Raw genomic sequence first — 14,907 nt, forward strand, 5'->3', positions numbered from 1 at the left:
GAACCTGGGATGGAGAGGTATTGACAGAAACTCTGATGAACAGCACGCTGTCTCCACACAGGCTAATTAATTAAACACACATTGGGAGTAATCACAGCTCCCAGCTAACCTACAGGATGCTGCCGACACCACGGCAACCAAGTTGTTTTCTCTCTCCCTTCCTCCACCTCCTCTCCTCTCTCTTCATGTCACTCTCGACCTTCCTCTCACCCTTTCCTGACTCCCCCCGCCTCCAGTCTCTCTCTCTGTGACCTGGGGCTCAGGGTGGAGCCTCATTGGAGCTATTGGTGTGACTGTGAAACAGTTCATGTTACATATGTTAGTGTGGTGTGACTGACAGAGACGCTCCACCAAAGTATTAACACCATCTCAGTCTGGCAAGAGTGTTATCTAGTTTTTAAGTGAGAACTTACACAATAATAGTATGTTTAAAGTAAACCTATATGATGTAGTTTTCTAGAAGACACTTTTTTTACTATACATTTTTGTGTTGTGTTTTGTGTCTGACATTTTGGAGGGAAATCTTTCGTCGTAATTTACCCAGATTTATTTGGACTTAAATACGATCAGATAAAATTGTGAAAGGCAAGGCAAGGCAAGGCAAGTTTATTTATATAGCACCTTTCAACACAAGGCAATTCAAAGTGCTTTACAAAAAAATGAAAGACATTAAGAAAATGGCATTTAAAATCAGTCATTAAAAAGAAAAAAGAAAATAAACATTAAAAGAAAATACATAGAAAAAAGTTACAGTGAAAATGTAAAATCAAAATGCAACTTGATTATGAATGAAGTTATCAATATATTGAGTGATCAGATATTATTATTATAAATCCCCATGTTATTACCAGATGTTATTTTGCCAAATGAACATGGCAGATATCATCATTTGTAATAATCTATATTTTTTGAAAGTTTTACTGATTATGATTCTGCTTTGATTAAAGTAATTGTTTTCAATAATTAATTACATATTGAACTTCTGCCTGAGTAGTAACTTGTTATTATATTGTATAATCAGAAATGCAATCCTTTGAGCAAGGTGTTTCATGTAAATAAGTAGTGTACATGAAAACTAAATATCTTTGACACCAATAAAGTATGGAGGGTACTTTTGTCAACAGATTGTGAAGTCTCAAGTAATGAAGTACAAAGGGATACAGACATTTTCTTGAATTTACACTTCTAAGCCAGTGTGAGAAGGAAAATGCTGGCAAGGCCATCATGAACAACAGACCAAACTTTGAAAAACTTGTGCGGCTCTGAAAACATCTCAGGAAAGAGTGAGAGAAAGTTGCTGTAAACTTTCTGAATTGGTTCCTCTCTCGCACTCCCTCCCCTCCACTGAAGCAATCTGTTTTGACCCACTCCATTTTTGAGTGGCACTATTGAAACAGCACCTACAGGGAGGACCCCCTGCTGGCTCTCTGTACAGAAATGTAGGAGAAGCCAAAAAAGAACAAAATCAATGGAGCTTCTCTTGATGTCTCTTCAAGACGCTGTAAGCAGAAGACCAAAAGAATCCTTCAAGATCCCCGCAGACTCACCTCACGCTTCCAACGCCAGCCAGAAAGGTGAGATGATGGATATATCTGAGAGACTGTAACTTGATTTTCTTACAAACAGGACAATAGCTGCAAGAAAGGGAGCAAAAGCAAGAAGAGGTTGTCTCCCCTTTGGTTTGGGCTCTATTATCTGAGATCTGTACAAGTGGAGCTGTGGCTTTAGCAACAGTAAACAGCGATTTCAAGCAGCTACCAGTGGACGAAGCCCTTTGTCGTCCTACATCCATGCAGCTTTGTGTGCTTTCAGTGGAAACACTTTCAAACAAACCAGCCTAACAACACTGCCTTGTAGTTAAGAATCAACATCATGAAGAAGATTTGAATACAAAATATTTCTTTTGTATATTTGTCTAAATTGTATGATTACAGTATATATCAAAACATTGTTGATATGCAAAAAAATATATATATATAATATATTAAATATACTTTAATAAGAAATACTTTTTTCTAAATTTAAAAACAGAAACATAACTTTATTTTTTAATTCCCACCATAACAAACTTTTAAGCAATTTTTAGTTTTTTCTACTGCACAGGTTAAATATGTCACCCACTTTATTAGGTGTAGTTTAACAGATGCAGATTTTTCAATCATGTTTAATATCAATACATAATTATTTACATTTATTTTTATGAGAAGATGTTTCTATTTATTTAGTTTGAAACATGGTTGCTTTTGGATAAAAAGGCTCTATTTTTAGACCGTTTATGTTGCTTTACCATCTGCCATTGAAAATGTGCTCCTGAAAATCTGTCGATGAAGCTTATAGGACGTAATTGAGAGCTCAAGAATAGCTACTAACTGGAGATTGTGGTGAGTATTAAGTGATGTTTACAAGGTCAAATAATTCATTTTAAACGTTTAAACCAACAGGGATGAAAGGCCTTATCTGCTAATCAAGATCATGTGATATGATTTAACTCTAAACATCTGCGAAATGGACATTGTGTTCAACTACTATATACATCTTAAGACATTGTTAAAAACCAAATGTGCGAGTTAATCCCACCAACACACGTCGGACACATTCACATGGTGGAGCCTTGACCCCCTCGCGGCAGTAGGACATCGTCAGCTCACTCACTCCCTCTCTCCCTCTAGCTGCCCTCAAATAATTACCAATGTAAAAATCTGGCACCCAAATTAATACAGGACATGTGTAATGTCCTCTCATAGCTCAAAGTTTAGTCCAATTATGAGTGGGCCCCAGCAGTTTGATGTGCCTTTCACCACGGGGGAGAGTAATGGCTTTGACAGGAGCGCCAGGGTCATTAAGGCGACTGACTGCATTATGGTAGGGGAGCGGGCGCAGTGATTAGTTCTGTCTCTCACCCCTGGCCCTGATTGAGATCATTACACTTCACGTCACTTCCACATCCTCCCAAAGCGATGGCCAACATTAATTCTCAATCCAACTGGGCCCTGGCAGTAGGGTAGGTTGAAGGGATTTACAAAAAAAAAAAAGATGGTTCTCCTTTTTTTTGGAAGAATCACCTGAGAATGACCCGAGTTGGATAATAATTCAGTTTGTTTGTCAGCTGCTGACACTTATTATTTGAGAGGTATGAGACCAAATATAAAGTCATAAGGAACTTCTCTTTAAATGACTTCAAGGTGTTGACACTCTGCTGCTGATCTTTTGATTTCTACATTTTTATTACAGAAACAATCTACACTTCATCTGCATAATCTCTGAGGTAATTATTAGCTTGACTTGTCGTGTAATCTTTATTATAATTTGAGTTTTTTTCATTCGAACGGAAAGCAAAAAAATTGATGCAAAAATGTGTCACAAAATATTATATCACACTCAAACCCATAGAGAGCTCAAAGTCTTTTTAATCCCCCGACAAACAACTTCATTTGTCATCATCACGCCTGCTGGGTGCTAATCCCTAACAGAGGAGAGACAATATGGCTTATAATCACTTTATGAACCAAGCACGCCAAAGCTGCTGTCTTTGGTTCAGCAACACAGAATCTACCGGTCCCACTAAAACACACACTTGCAGTTGTTTTTAGGGTTTTGTAGCTTAAGTTAACTTTTATAAGAAAGACAGGGGATGACATGTTTTGTCCTCAGACAGCAGTGAAATGAGTACTCATTGAATCAATGCATTTCTTTACTCATATTCTCTTTTTCCGAAACCTTGCAACCAGACTCTGATCCTGATCCATCCATTTGTACCATGTAACTAATAAAGCTGCTTAATATGGAAATACTCATACCTCAGGGTTTTTTCCTGAAAGTGTTGAATTTCATGTACTGCAAAGCAATGCAAACATCAATTTCTGCAAAGTATTTTTTTCTTACCCTTGTGTTTGAAGCTGGATTTTTGCTAGAACATCCCTTATTTTGTTCAAGCTCTGACTCACCTTGTGTAATACCGTCTAAACAAAGCCATATCAAGTCACAATAAATGTACTAAATCCATCACTTGTTACATGTGTGTTTGATATTTACAGGGAAATTAATACACATACACAGATTTATTCCACACTTTAACCTATTTTCCCTCACATCACCGTATAGTATGATCAGCACTTCAGACATTGTTCTAATCTCTCACAATGTTAACAAGACCTGTCCCCTAATATCCTCTAACATCGTCATTAGAGGCACAGGCTGGACGTGTTATTCAACTAACATTTGTAAGGCCATGCATCACTTATGTCCCTGCCACAGTCTGCACACATCTCACAACACCGAGTGGCTCCCTCCTCTGCCACCTGCAAATGTCAATTACCATATTTCCCCCTGACATTTATCAGTAATGGCTAACATGAGCTACGTGAAATAAGCGTCATTATGTTGGAGATGGACAGAGGGGGTGCGTAACACCATGCAAAGACACAACAAGGCTTGTTTGTCAATCAGAGCTGGATGAGGCTTGAGCACATCCTAATAAAGGCCTAACCACATTGTAATCAAAAACAAATGGATGAATGATTATGCTGCTCCTGCAGAAAGTGTGTTTAAAAAAAAAGAATTGACTCGACCCTTAATAATATAACAAAGCATCTTATTGTTAGTGCGTCAGTCCATCCTCCTTTATTTATTTCTGTATTTTGGACTGTTTACTGGCACCCCTGCTTTTCTGTGACTGAGACTCTTTGTTGCAATCAAACTTAAGTTGGGTGTGAAAGGTTTGAAAAGCTGCCATACGCTTCCTCCAACAGCAGAGCAGTGTGCCACCACTGTAACTCACAGCCAAGTACGTTTTTCTCTTTGTGAGGTGTTGATGGGTCAATGTGTTTAGAGCATTTTGAGTCATCCTTATAAATCTGATACCTGCCTGCTTTAAAATATCCTTTACATCAACACATAACAGCAACTACATAATGTTTAGGCAACTACAAATCATTTATAGTGTACGTGTATCTGTAAATATGATGCAGGAAACAAAACAATGCAGTGTCTGTAAAAATTAAATACTTTTTTTCTGATACTCAGGACTTTAAGATTTCCTTCATGTGTGCATTAGTTGTGGCCCTTGACTCAAAACATAATTAATTACATGTTGTCTATAAATCTATTACACATCCCATCCATTCGCACTCTTTTTCCCAAATCTGTGATTTTTGTATGGAAATGGTTAAGTAGTCAAGACAAGCCAAACTAATGAACCATGTATCTAATAATTATGAAATGGAATGGAGCTGTTTGATTTTGAAATGTGTCAACCCAAGACCTTTTAATATACATAGAACTTAAGATTCATGTTTACTTGTTACTGTACGTCATGAATATTGTCCGACTCACCACTCCGATGGAGAAGTAGTTGTTGACGATACTGTAAGGCACCGGGTCCCCTCGCTCCTCTTTGTCCGTGGGCGTGACGTCAATCTTCCAGCGGTCCAGCATCAACTCCGAACTGTTCTCAATGTCCCGCATTATCTTCAGGAGGCTCTCGCCCTCATAGCCTCGGGAACACAAACCATAAGTGTGTTAAAGTGTGTTAAATGTGTTGAGAAATACATTGTGAAACTTTCCTGATGGTTTTAGGTGCAACTTACATTGTGAATATACATTTTTTATTTTTTAATAATTAAGAAACAGAGTTCCTATGCACTTTTAAAGCTCTATTAAAAAGTGATAGATTTTGTCATTAAAACTAAGACTGTTTCTGATGTATAATAGAATAAAGGAAGGTGTTTAAATGTAATGAAAACAAATGTGGGCTTTAAAAATGTATCTGTGTTTTTCAGTCTAGGTTCACTTGTGAGCGGGAAACCCTTCATTGTGTACTTTATTCAACATTTTGTGATAATATTACTTAATCAATCTTAGTCTATGTTGATAAATCAATTAATCATGTAAGTTCGTTACTACGTTTCAGTTTCCCAAATGTGAAAATATGCTGCTTGCCATTGTCTTAGAAGTTGTGAATGTGAATTTCTTAAAACGTTGTTAGTGATAATTATAATAAAACTTCAGGGTTAAATTATAGTAGTCTCTCACTATGAATGTAATAAGAGGAGTTAAGGCAATGTATTTCAGTGCAATGTATCTATTTCCTGTCAGTACCTCCTCCCCATCGCAGACACCTCGCCAGGTCGTTGCCCGTGCCAAGAGGAAGTATACACACGGGGGGGTTCCTGTCCAGGTTGGCCTTATCTGGGGGAGCGGGACAAATATTACAACATGATGGGAAACGAGGCCAAACCAAGAAAAAAAACTCACTGCAAAGACAGAACCAAATCCATTTTGAGGCAGCATTTATAAAACTACAGTACAAGCCAATATGAGCGTTGTCCAGTCTATTCCAGGAGGCCGTTATTACCTCTCTGTTTTGATTGATAAAAAATTGAGGCAATTTTTCAGAGCAAAAACAAGTCACACGTCTTCAGCACCCAATAAAGGAGGGATGGTGTTTTTTTCCTACACAAATGATGACTTGTATGTTGTTTTCAAACTCACGTAATCATGCCATTTACCACCCTTGAACACGCAGGCTCGGACGTAATGAAAGTGTTTCTATACCAACCATAAAGTACGCTTTATAATTTCAGCCAGAACAGCAAGAGCTGCTGCTGCCTTAGAAAACTAATAAAAACACATTACATTTTGCTAAAAAAGGAAATTGAGTGTTTAAGTTCTTGTGTGTAGAGAGGAGTTTGTAATCTGTGTGATATAATTGATGGTAGCAGATTATTGATATTGTTGTGATGACATAAATTCATAAAGTATTATAAAATATATCATGTATTCTGTACCTATAAAGTCGAGGATCCATCCCACAGTGCCGTCTCCTCCGCAGGCCAGCACTCTGAAATCAGGAACATCTCTGAAGAAGTTCAGCCTGCAAACAAACACAGTGCGATTGTGCATTACGTTTGTTCTCCACTTTGAATTTTCCACTGTTATTGTATATTTAAAAATCTTATTGGAGAACTTATCTAGCTAGAAATGTTTTGAGGTGTATTCTTATACATGTTTTACTTCCGAAAATTAACCCCAAAATATATTGTATTAAAACTGATATAAGGTTGAAGTGCTTTACCATTCCGTTTTGTTCACATTGACTTTACTTCCTCCTTTTTCTGTTTGTAAAAATTATTGTAGGAAATAACTCTAAATAACTCTATATAAAAGCATTGTTTTTACACCAAATAGGAGAATTATGTTATATGAACAACTACATTATCAAGTGGTTTCTTAAAAGTGTGTTGATTATGTTGCCTCTTGAACAAACTTCTATTACAGACATGTAATTAGACTGAGGATTGCAAATGGCAGTCCTGATTCAAATTGAAAAAAGTGATGCTCTAAAAAAGGCACTACACGTCACTTCGTTGCATGACATTATGTTTTTTACTTGGCATTCCTTTTCAAGAAATAAACAAAATATGAGATTGCGGAGTCCTTCATTTTGATCTGCTCTAAAAAAAAAAGATACATTTGTTCAGGTGTTGAAGGCTAATGACAAAGATCAGCTTTTCTCTCATCCCTGAAAAAAGAAAATGTTAATAAAGGTCCCGTGTCATGGCCATTTCTACTGATCATAATTCCATTGTTGAGGTCTACTAGAATAGATTTATATTGTGCAATTTTCCAAAATCTCATTGGTTTGCATCTCTGTATAGTATGTGTATTCACTCTCTGTCCTAAACGGCTTGTTGCAGCTCCTGCCCCCCCCCTCCCTATTAGCCCAGTGGCCGTCTGCGAGACAGCGAGACACAGCGAAACCATCCCGAACACACACACACCCGCAGCCTGGCTGGCAGTTTGTGTGTGTACTCGCACACCGACTCACAGCCTCGCCGCGTCCCGCCGTCTCAGGCGGAGAAATCGGCGGAGCTGCAGCTGAGAAAAGATTGAGTGTGTGTGTGAGTAACTTAACGGCTCCGCGGACGTAACGCAACGGCTCCACGGATTGGTCCATTTGGACCAATGGGTCCATTTGGGTATGGGCACGTTACCATATCCAGGAAGAAAACAATGGAAAAAGAAAAATCTCCAACGAGGCGTTCTGGGGCAGCATAGACAGGTCTTTTCTGTGTTAGAGTTTTACTCGCTACAGGGTGTACTTTGAGGGTTTGTGACTTTGCAGACCGTTTACAAAAACCTTCATAACACACAAGGGGACGGGTAATAACTGGAAAAGCATGACATGGGACCTTTAAGTGTTAAGAGATCTGTGTGCAGATCAGGAGGATATATTTGAGCCTACTGCCACTGCAAACCCCCTCTAATTCCACAAAATAACACATGTCGCATTGACAATTATTCATTCGGTGAGTTAGCCTGCCTGTTCGAGGGCTAATTGGATCATGACAGGCAATGTTCAGTCCAACTTCTTCCGTTCCTTCACAATAACAAAGCCCTAACTGAATGAGCCAGCCTCTGAGCCTCGTATGGCGGGTAAATGATTCGCTCAATTACTCTCCAACTGGGACCACAAACCACATTAGATGCAAAACAGAAGGCCGTGAACATGAAAGGCAACTTTGGGGATATTTAAATACCAAGAAACAAACACTTAATTTGCTATAATTGCATTAGTGAGGCAGCTAATTGACAGCAGTGCGTGCGGCTGCTTCGGCCTGCAGTGTCCGACGGTGACCGGTCACCTCTCTAATGTGTGCAGCGGTGCGTACACTTGACTAAATGTTAACAAGGTTACAGCGGGGTAAGGTCATCTGGAATGTTGTCAGCTCTGAGGAGAAGCTCTGGGATTGATCTGCAGACAGCAGAAGGGATGCAGGTGATGTTTCAGGGAACGCGCAGGGACACCAAGAGGAGAGAGACAAAACAGTGAACACAAGGTCGGTCACAAGAACTTGCAGCTTCGTTGGCACAATCTGTGGCATGGGATTTGTGCACCTTGCCTGTATCGCTGTGAATTTATTTTTTATGAGCCGTTCTGAGATCTAATCAAAGCCAAACAATGTGGCGGCACGGCGGAGAGACATTCCTGTATGTTAGGTGCCACCAAAGTGTTGAAAGAGCCTTTTGCATGTAAATGATCCATTCATTTTCCTAATCACAGATGTGAACCATAGGAAACCTGACGCTGGCCGCAGCTCCAGCCTGCGGAGAGCTCCTCGTCTGTATGCATGATCACATGTGGTATGGTGAGAGTTTCACCCCTCTCTATCCGTCACTCAGCTGTGTCACCGGCTCTCCCTTCACATACGGGCTTATGCATATGGAGCCGCCGCTCGTCTGAGGCTACAGCATGATGCTGTCGTCTCCAGGTTTTGTTATGTGTGAACTCACCTCATTTGTGTCTGTGCTGTGTGAGGGAAGCGAGTAAAAAGGTGTAATGATAAAGGGTCTCTCTTGCATGAGATTGTGGTTATTAAATGTGAACAACAACAGCCTGTTTGTAAACAGAAGTTCATTAGCAGATACTGTATGATATGATGTCTTTCCTTTTTTCTATTTCGATGTTTACAACAATTCACGTCATAATAAAGCATTTAGAAATGCAACTTTATGGTAGCAGGATTGTATTTTCCTTTAAAATATTCATATTTTAAGGTTGTGTTTTTAATTTAAACCATATTTCTTGCAGTGCATTGCTTTTCTTTTGCGTGTTTTGAAATAAAACAAACTAAATGGGTTTTTTACTTTACTCAAGAATTGAGGATGTTATGCTTCCATAGAATTCGACTCCAGTACGATTAACAGTAACTTTTATCCCTCTTGAATAGGCAGTATTTAAGAGGTACATTTACAACGCTACATTCATCTAGTAGAACTGCTACTTTTAGTTAGAGAGGTGTCATGGCCATTTCCACTGATCATAATTCCATTGTTGAGGTATACTAAAATAGATTTATATTGTGCATTTTTCCAAACTCACATTGGTTTCTCATACAGCATCTCTGTAAACTACTTGTATTCACTGAATTTCACTCTCTGCCTTTAACGGCGCGTTGTAGCTCCAAAAGCTCCAGCCCCCACCCTCCCTGTGAGCACAGTGTGCTCTGATTGGTCGGGACGTTGTGAATCGCGCTGAGCTCCGTGGAGGTGTTGTTTCCTTGTTTAGGATACATAGCGAAACACAGCCAAACTCATCCTGAGCACACACAAACTCAGACCCGAAGTAAAAACAATAAGTGTGGCTTGATATTGATTAAGAAAAAGGTTGATAAACGCTGTGAGAATGGGTCTGCAGAGAGAATTTCGCCACGATCCCAACTGTCTGTTTTCAGCCTGCAGCCAGGGAGGAGAAATCAGCAGAGCTGCCTGTGTGTGAGGAAGTCCGTGGATTGGTCAATTTGGAAGCGGGGGCTTAACGTAACGGCTCCGCGGACGTAACGTAACGGCTCCACGGATTGGTCCATTTCGTTCCGGGTACGGGATTACATCATCCCGTACCCGGAAGAATCAAATGGACAATGACGTATCTCCAACGAGGCGTTTTGGGGAGGTATTTTCTGTGTTAGAGTTTTACTCGCTACAGGGTGTACTTTGAGGGTTTTGACTCTGCACACCGTTTACATGCATAAAAACCTTCATAACACACAAGGGGACGGGTAATAACCGGAAAAGCATGACACCTCTCCTTTAAGTTACCTTCTTTCACCACTCTTTAATAAACAGGGGGAATTTTAACAGCAAGCGAAAACAGTTTAATGTATATATGTGCATTTAACTGTTGTTTTAAGACAGGCTTGAAAAATAAATTAATCTATAATTTAGTGATCTACCCTTGTTTGAACATACTGTACAACTTACCCTGGCATGGGTCCATTCTTGGCCAGGTTGTACACTTGTCTCGGGTTCAGAAGATACTGGAACTTTCTGTATATCCTGAAAGAGTGAATATGCCGAGAGATTAGAAAACATCGAGATGACAGAGAGACACAATGCAATCATTTGTTTCAAACATCTCAAAAATGTGGATTAGGTGTAAAATGTTGTTCTGTAAATGCCGACGCAGGCCGGCGTCCAATCAGATCGTAATAAGGCAGTGGACTGGGCAGCAGGGTGGGACATACCCAAAGTCCCCTTGAGGAGAAATCATTAGAAAGACTAATTCATTTTAATTTCAATTTCATTATATCAACTGGCTGAAGTCATATTTTGATCTCATAATTTAAACAAATGAGGGCCGGCGTAATAAGTAGTGAGTGAATATGTTTCAGTAATAACCCAATTAGCCTTGGGTTAAAGAAGGGGGACCAGTCAGGGAGGTGACAGTGAGGAGGGCGTGGAGAGCCGACGGTGAAGGCGGCCGGCGCTTTAGGTTAGTGGTATTGTGTTTTTATTTGACTAAGTAAGCCTAAAGCACTTGGCAGCCAGAGGCCATGCAAGCCTCCCTCTGCGGCTGAGGAGCGGGGCTTCAGAGGCCTCTTGTAGCATGTTGAGACAGATTGTGTACTTACCTCTCTCCCTGCTTCCCTCCGCTTTTTGGATTGACAAACACTAGCAGAGGATGAGTGCCCTCTATTGTTGTGATCTGAAAGGGAGATGTCAAAACAAACCGTTGGTGTTTGGAGACTGCAGGATGCTTCACAGGAATTCACTTTCAAGCCATATCCCTCAGACGTTTTATCGAGTATATACGGCACATCCAAGCAATGCCAGTCATCTGTTTTATTTCATAGTTTTCCTGTTTCATTCCAGAGGAGCACAAGTGGTACCTGGATACGGCAAAGTCAGGCCGCTAACCGATTCTTCGCCTGAGTCCAAATGAAATCTTGTGTTAATTATAATATCCAATTATAAAAAGGAGAACAATGATGAAGCCCCAAAAAATGTATTTCTAAGGCAAAATAAATCACATAAATGTTCCTTTTATGTTGAGTTTTGGTCAGATGATGTTAAGGATCCCACGAAAAGACTCAAAGCAACAATGTATTAGTCCGCATGTTAATAATTTCCTACAGTGTCTGTGGCACACAGCCCGAAGCCCTATCCATCTATAAGTCACATATCAGTAAAACAAGTTCACAAATATCAGGTTTCTTTTTTTAAAAGGCTCAGAAATGTCCTTAAACAGCAGAGCACTGTCACTTTTATGAATTTAAGCTCAAACAAGAGTTAAAAGAGTATGTGTTTTTGGACAACAAGAGAGCTCTATGCCATGCAGTATATGAACAAGATTGTTCAGGCTTTGGATACACAGACACAACTTTTCTTACTGCTGTTTGTTGATATTGCACATTTTCTGCAAATAATTTCTTAGAGGTTATGAAGGCAGGTAATATGAGATGCCAGGTATCAGGTTTAGACAGCCATGGATATACAGTACAGTAAAACAACCCATCTTTCTCTCAGCTAATCAATACTCTCAACCTGATCAATCATGATTCACAATTCAGTCTTAGTAGTTATCTGTCACTGCTTCCTAATTGGCAATTGGCAGGGCAGTTTGTCTGGTGTCACGGGGGGGGGGGGGGGGGGGGGGTTTCCTCTGAGTGGTAGTGAGACTGTGGACAGACAGAGCCTGCGGTGCCGGAGGCCAAACTCACAAATCGCCACATAAACAAGCTCTAATCCAGCGGCCCTGTTTGGATCGCTCCTCGTGCAGTTAGTCTGCGACAACTCGCCCTGTGCTCTCCCTGACACAGATTAAGCGCTTAACTCCCCCTGTCTGCTATCCCAGCAGGCCGAGGGTGAATTAATGAGCTCCCTGTCCAGTCCAGAGTGATCCATTACTTCCTGTAATTATAAATAATAATCTTGATTATTATGCTGGTTAGCCAGAGAGAGGCATAGATGGATGTGCCTGGGATATGATTCATCATATTTCTCTCCCAGCCACGCGTAGACGAGCAGTCGCCACGCGTAGACGAGCAGTCGCCACGGACAGCGGCAGGTTTCCATCGCCTGCCCGCTGCTGACAGATATTAGAGAGGATCGGAGCGGACTGAGCTCTGCTGTTTAATACTGAGTCCCAGCAGCGCCTGCAGAGCATCCCATCATAGGTCCCAAGACCAACTGCAGAGGTTATTGTTAAAACAATATGGCTCTGTCTATTTTCAAATAAATGTCTTTCTTCAAATAATTGTTCAGACTGATGGGCTATAACTGGTGCAGCATGCAGCAGCAAGTTCACAAGAAATCAACCAAGATATATCAAATCAATCAGATATTGGTAAAGGTTCCACAGTTTAGTCTTAGGACAAACCGTGGAACAGGCTTTTATTGTTTTAGGAACAAATTCTTCCTTATTACACCAGCTGTGATATGCTTTACTCAAGGACCTTCTTTGCACCGGTTAAGCTCCCCGTTGCTCTGATTTTAAGTTAAATGATTTACTTTTTATGTCTAACTACTGAAGTTGTGACTCATTTTACTACTTCTGCTTCCGATACAAATGACTAAATAAGGGATCAAAAGACATAGTCTTGTGATGATCTGAAAGAAATACATCCAGGCTGTAGAATAACTCTGGAAATAAATTGTTATTTTACATCTTAAAGTTTGAACATTTTTAAAAGTATGTAACTAATTTAAAATCTGCAAATATTTTCCCACCACAGTAAAACCTTATTTTTGCTGAAATCAATATGTAAAAGGAGATTTAGATCGATATAGGATAGATTAAATGAAAGTCCTCTCTGTGCATTGCAGTATGGTGCAGATAGATTGTGTCAATGTGAACTAAAGCAGGAAAGCACTACACAGAGCGGAGGGCAGAAAGCTCTCACCTGCAGTCCTTGGCCGTCCACCGTGACGGAGTTGGCTCTCTGCATCTTCCCCCGGCTCGACAGACTGCACCGGGAGTCCTTCCTCAGCGTCGACTGCCTTTCCTGAGGTCAAAGGTCAAACAGAGAGGATACAAAAAGATGTTTCCAATGTTATGTCATAAAAAAACTAAAATGTACAATAAAATATATTATGTATTCTCTCGCCAACTGAAATTAATTCATTAGACTTTCCAACAGCATTCAGACCATCATTTTGAAATGTAAATACAAAACAAGACAAAAGGTCGTTTTTATTAGTTTAGTTAATTATCAGATGTTGATATTCAGAGATTTTTCTTCTCTTTCTATACAACTAGAATAAATACAATTAATCTTATAGAATCCGATAAATTACAAAGATGATGTTTCAAGCCTTTAAAGAAGAGTTTGGCTGTTGCCCTGGTTGGAAAAAGCTGCAATTGTATCTGTTTTAAAAACAATTAACATTTTATTTTATAGCCGGCAACTATTAATAGCAGTCTAAATGACCACACAAAGTGAATAATGAGAAATGTAGGTTACAGTCTTTTCCCCTGAAATGGATTTGAAACATCTTGGAAATAATCTCGTAAAATCCCTCTTTCAGAGCTCAGTGGGAGAACCCAGGCTGATGATTGCATCCTCAGAAAACAACAGTGTCAAACAAGGTTATCCTCTCTCTGCCACGGGACCGCTGACCAGCGAGCAGAGAAGTCTTACCAGGACGACGGGGCAGATTGAATTCGGGGGCAGGATGTGATCCTTCAGGGGTCCGCAGTCACACTCAGGTTTCACATGGGAGGCACACTTGTTATGGAGCTGGAGGAGGTGGCAGTTGTTATTAACAGCAAACGTGTGTAAATAACAAAACATGTGTACATTTTCAGATATATGCTCAGGATTTATTTGCATTACTTGTGTCAATGCTTCTGTTTCTATTTTTCTATTATCTTGCAACAAACAAGTGTTTTCTGGGTGTAAATTGGTGGAATGACTTGTGAGGTATCAGAGGTGCTAAAACGAAACCCTAAAAAACAAGAAGCAGTGGGAATATAATGAGGAGGTGGCTGCCTCTCCTCAGGTGGTGGCTTACCGTGATTTGACACCACACACAGTGGAGCCCAGTCAGGCCCTGGTAACACTTAACGGTTTTGTGACACTTGTCACACTTGGTGGGGCAGTTCCCTTCCACCCAGAAATGATGCATTAC

General features: G+C 40.1%; 1 protein-coding gene across 1 annotated transcript in view; it reads right to left on the minus strand.

Moving 5' to 3' along the window:
• The window catches only part of dgkb (diacylglycerol kinase, beta), a 56,018-nt gene that overhangs the window by 21,353 nt on the left and 19,758 nt on the right, over positions 1–14,907 (minus strand). Inside the window, exons 12-19 of the mRNA XM_034153373.1 lie at positions 14,791–14,907; positions 14,418–14,516; positions 13,680–13,781; positions 11,409–11,482; positions 10,759–10,833; positions 6,786–6,871; positions 6,097–6,186; positions 5,332–5,492 (exon numbers count right to left, since the gene is read on the minus strand). Of these exons, the coding sequence (XP_034009264.1) occupies positions 5,332–5,492; positions 6,097–6,186; positions 6,786–6,871; positions 10,759–10,833; positions 11,409–11,482; positions 13,680–13,781; positions 14,418–14,516; positions 14,791–14,907 (804 nt within the window). The remainder of the gene's footprint in view (positions 1–5,331; positions 5,493–6,096; positions 6,187–6,785; positions 6,872–10,758; positions 10,834–11,408; positions 11,483–13,679; positions 13,782–14,417; positions 14,517–14,790) is intronic.

This window comes from Trematomus bernacchii, unplaced genomic scaffold (genome assembly GCF_902827165.1).
Source record: "Trematomus bernacchii unplaced genomic scaffold, fTreBer1.1, whole genome shotgun sequence".
Classification (NCBI taxonomy): domain Eukaryota; kingdom Metazoa; phylum Chordata; class Actinopteri; order Perciformes; family Nototheniidae; genus Trematomus; species Trematomus bernacchii.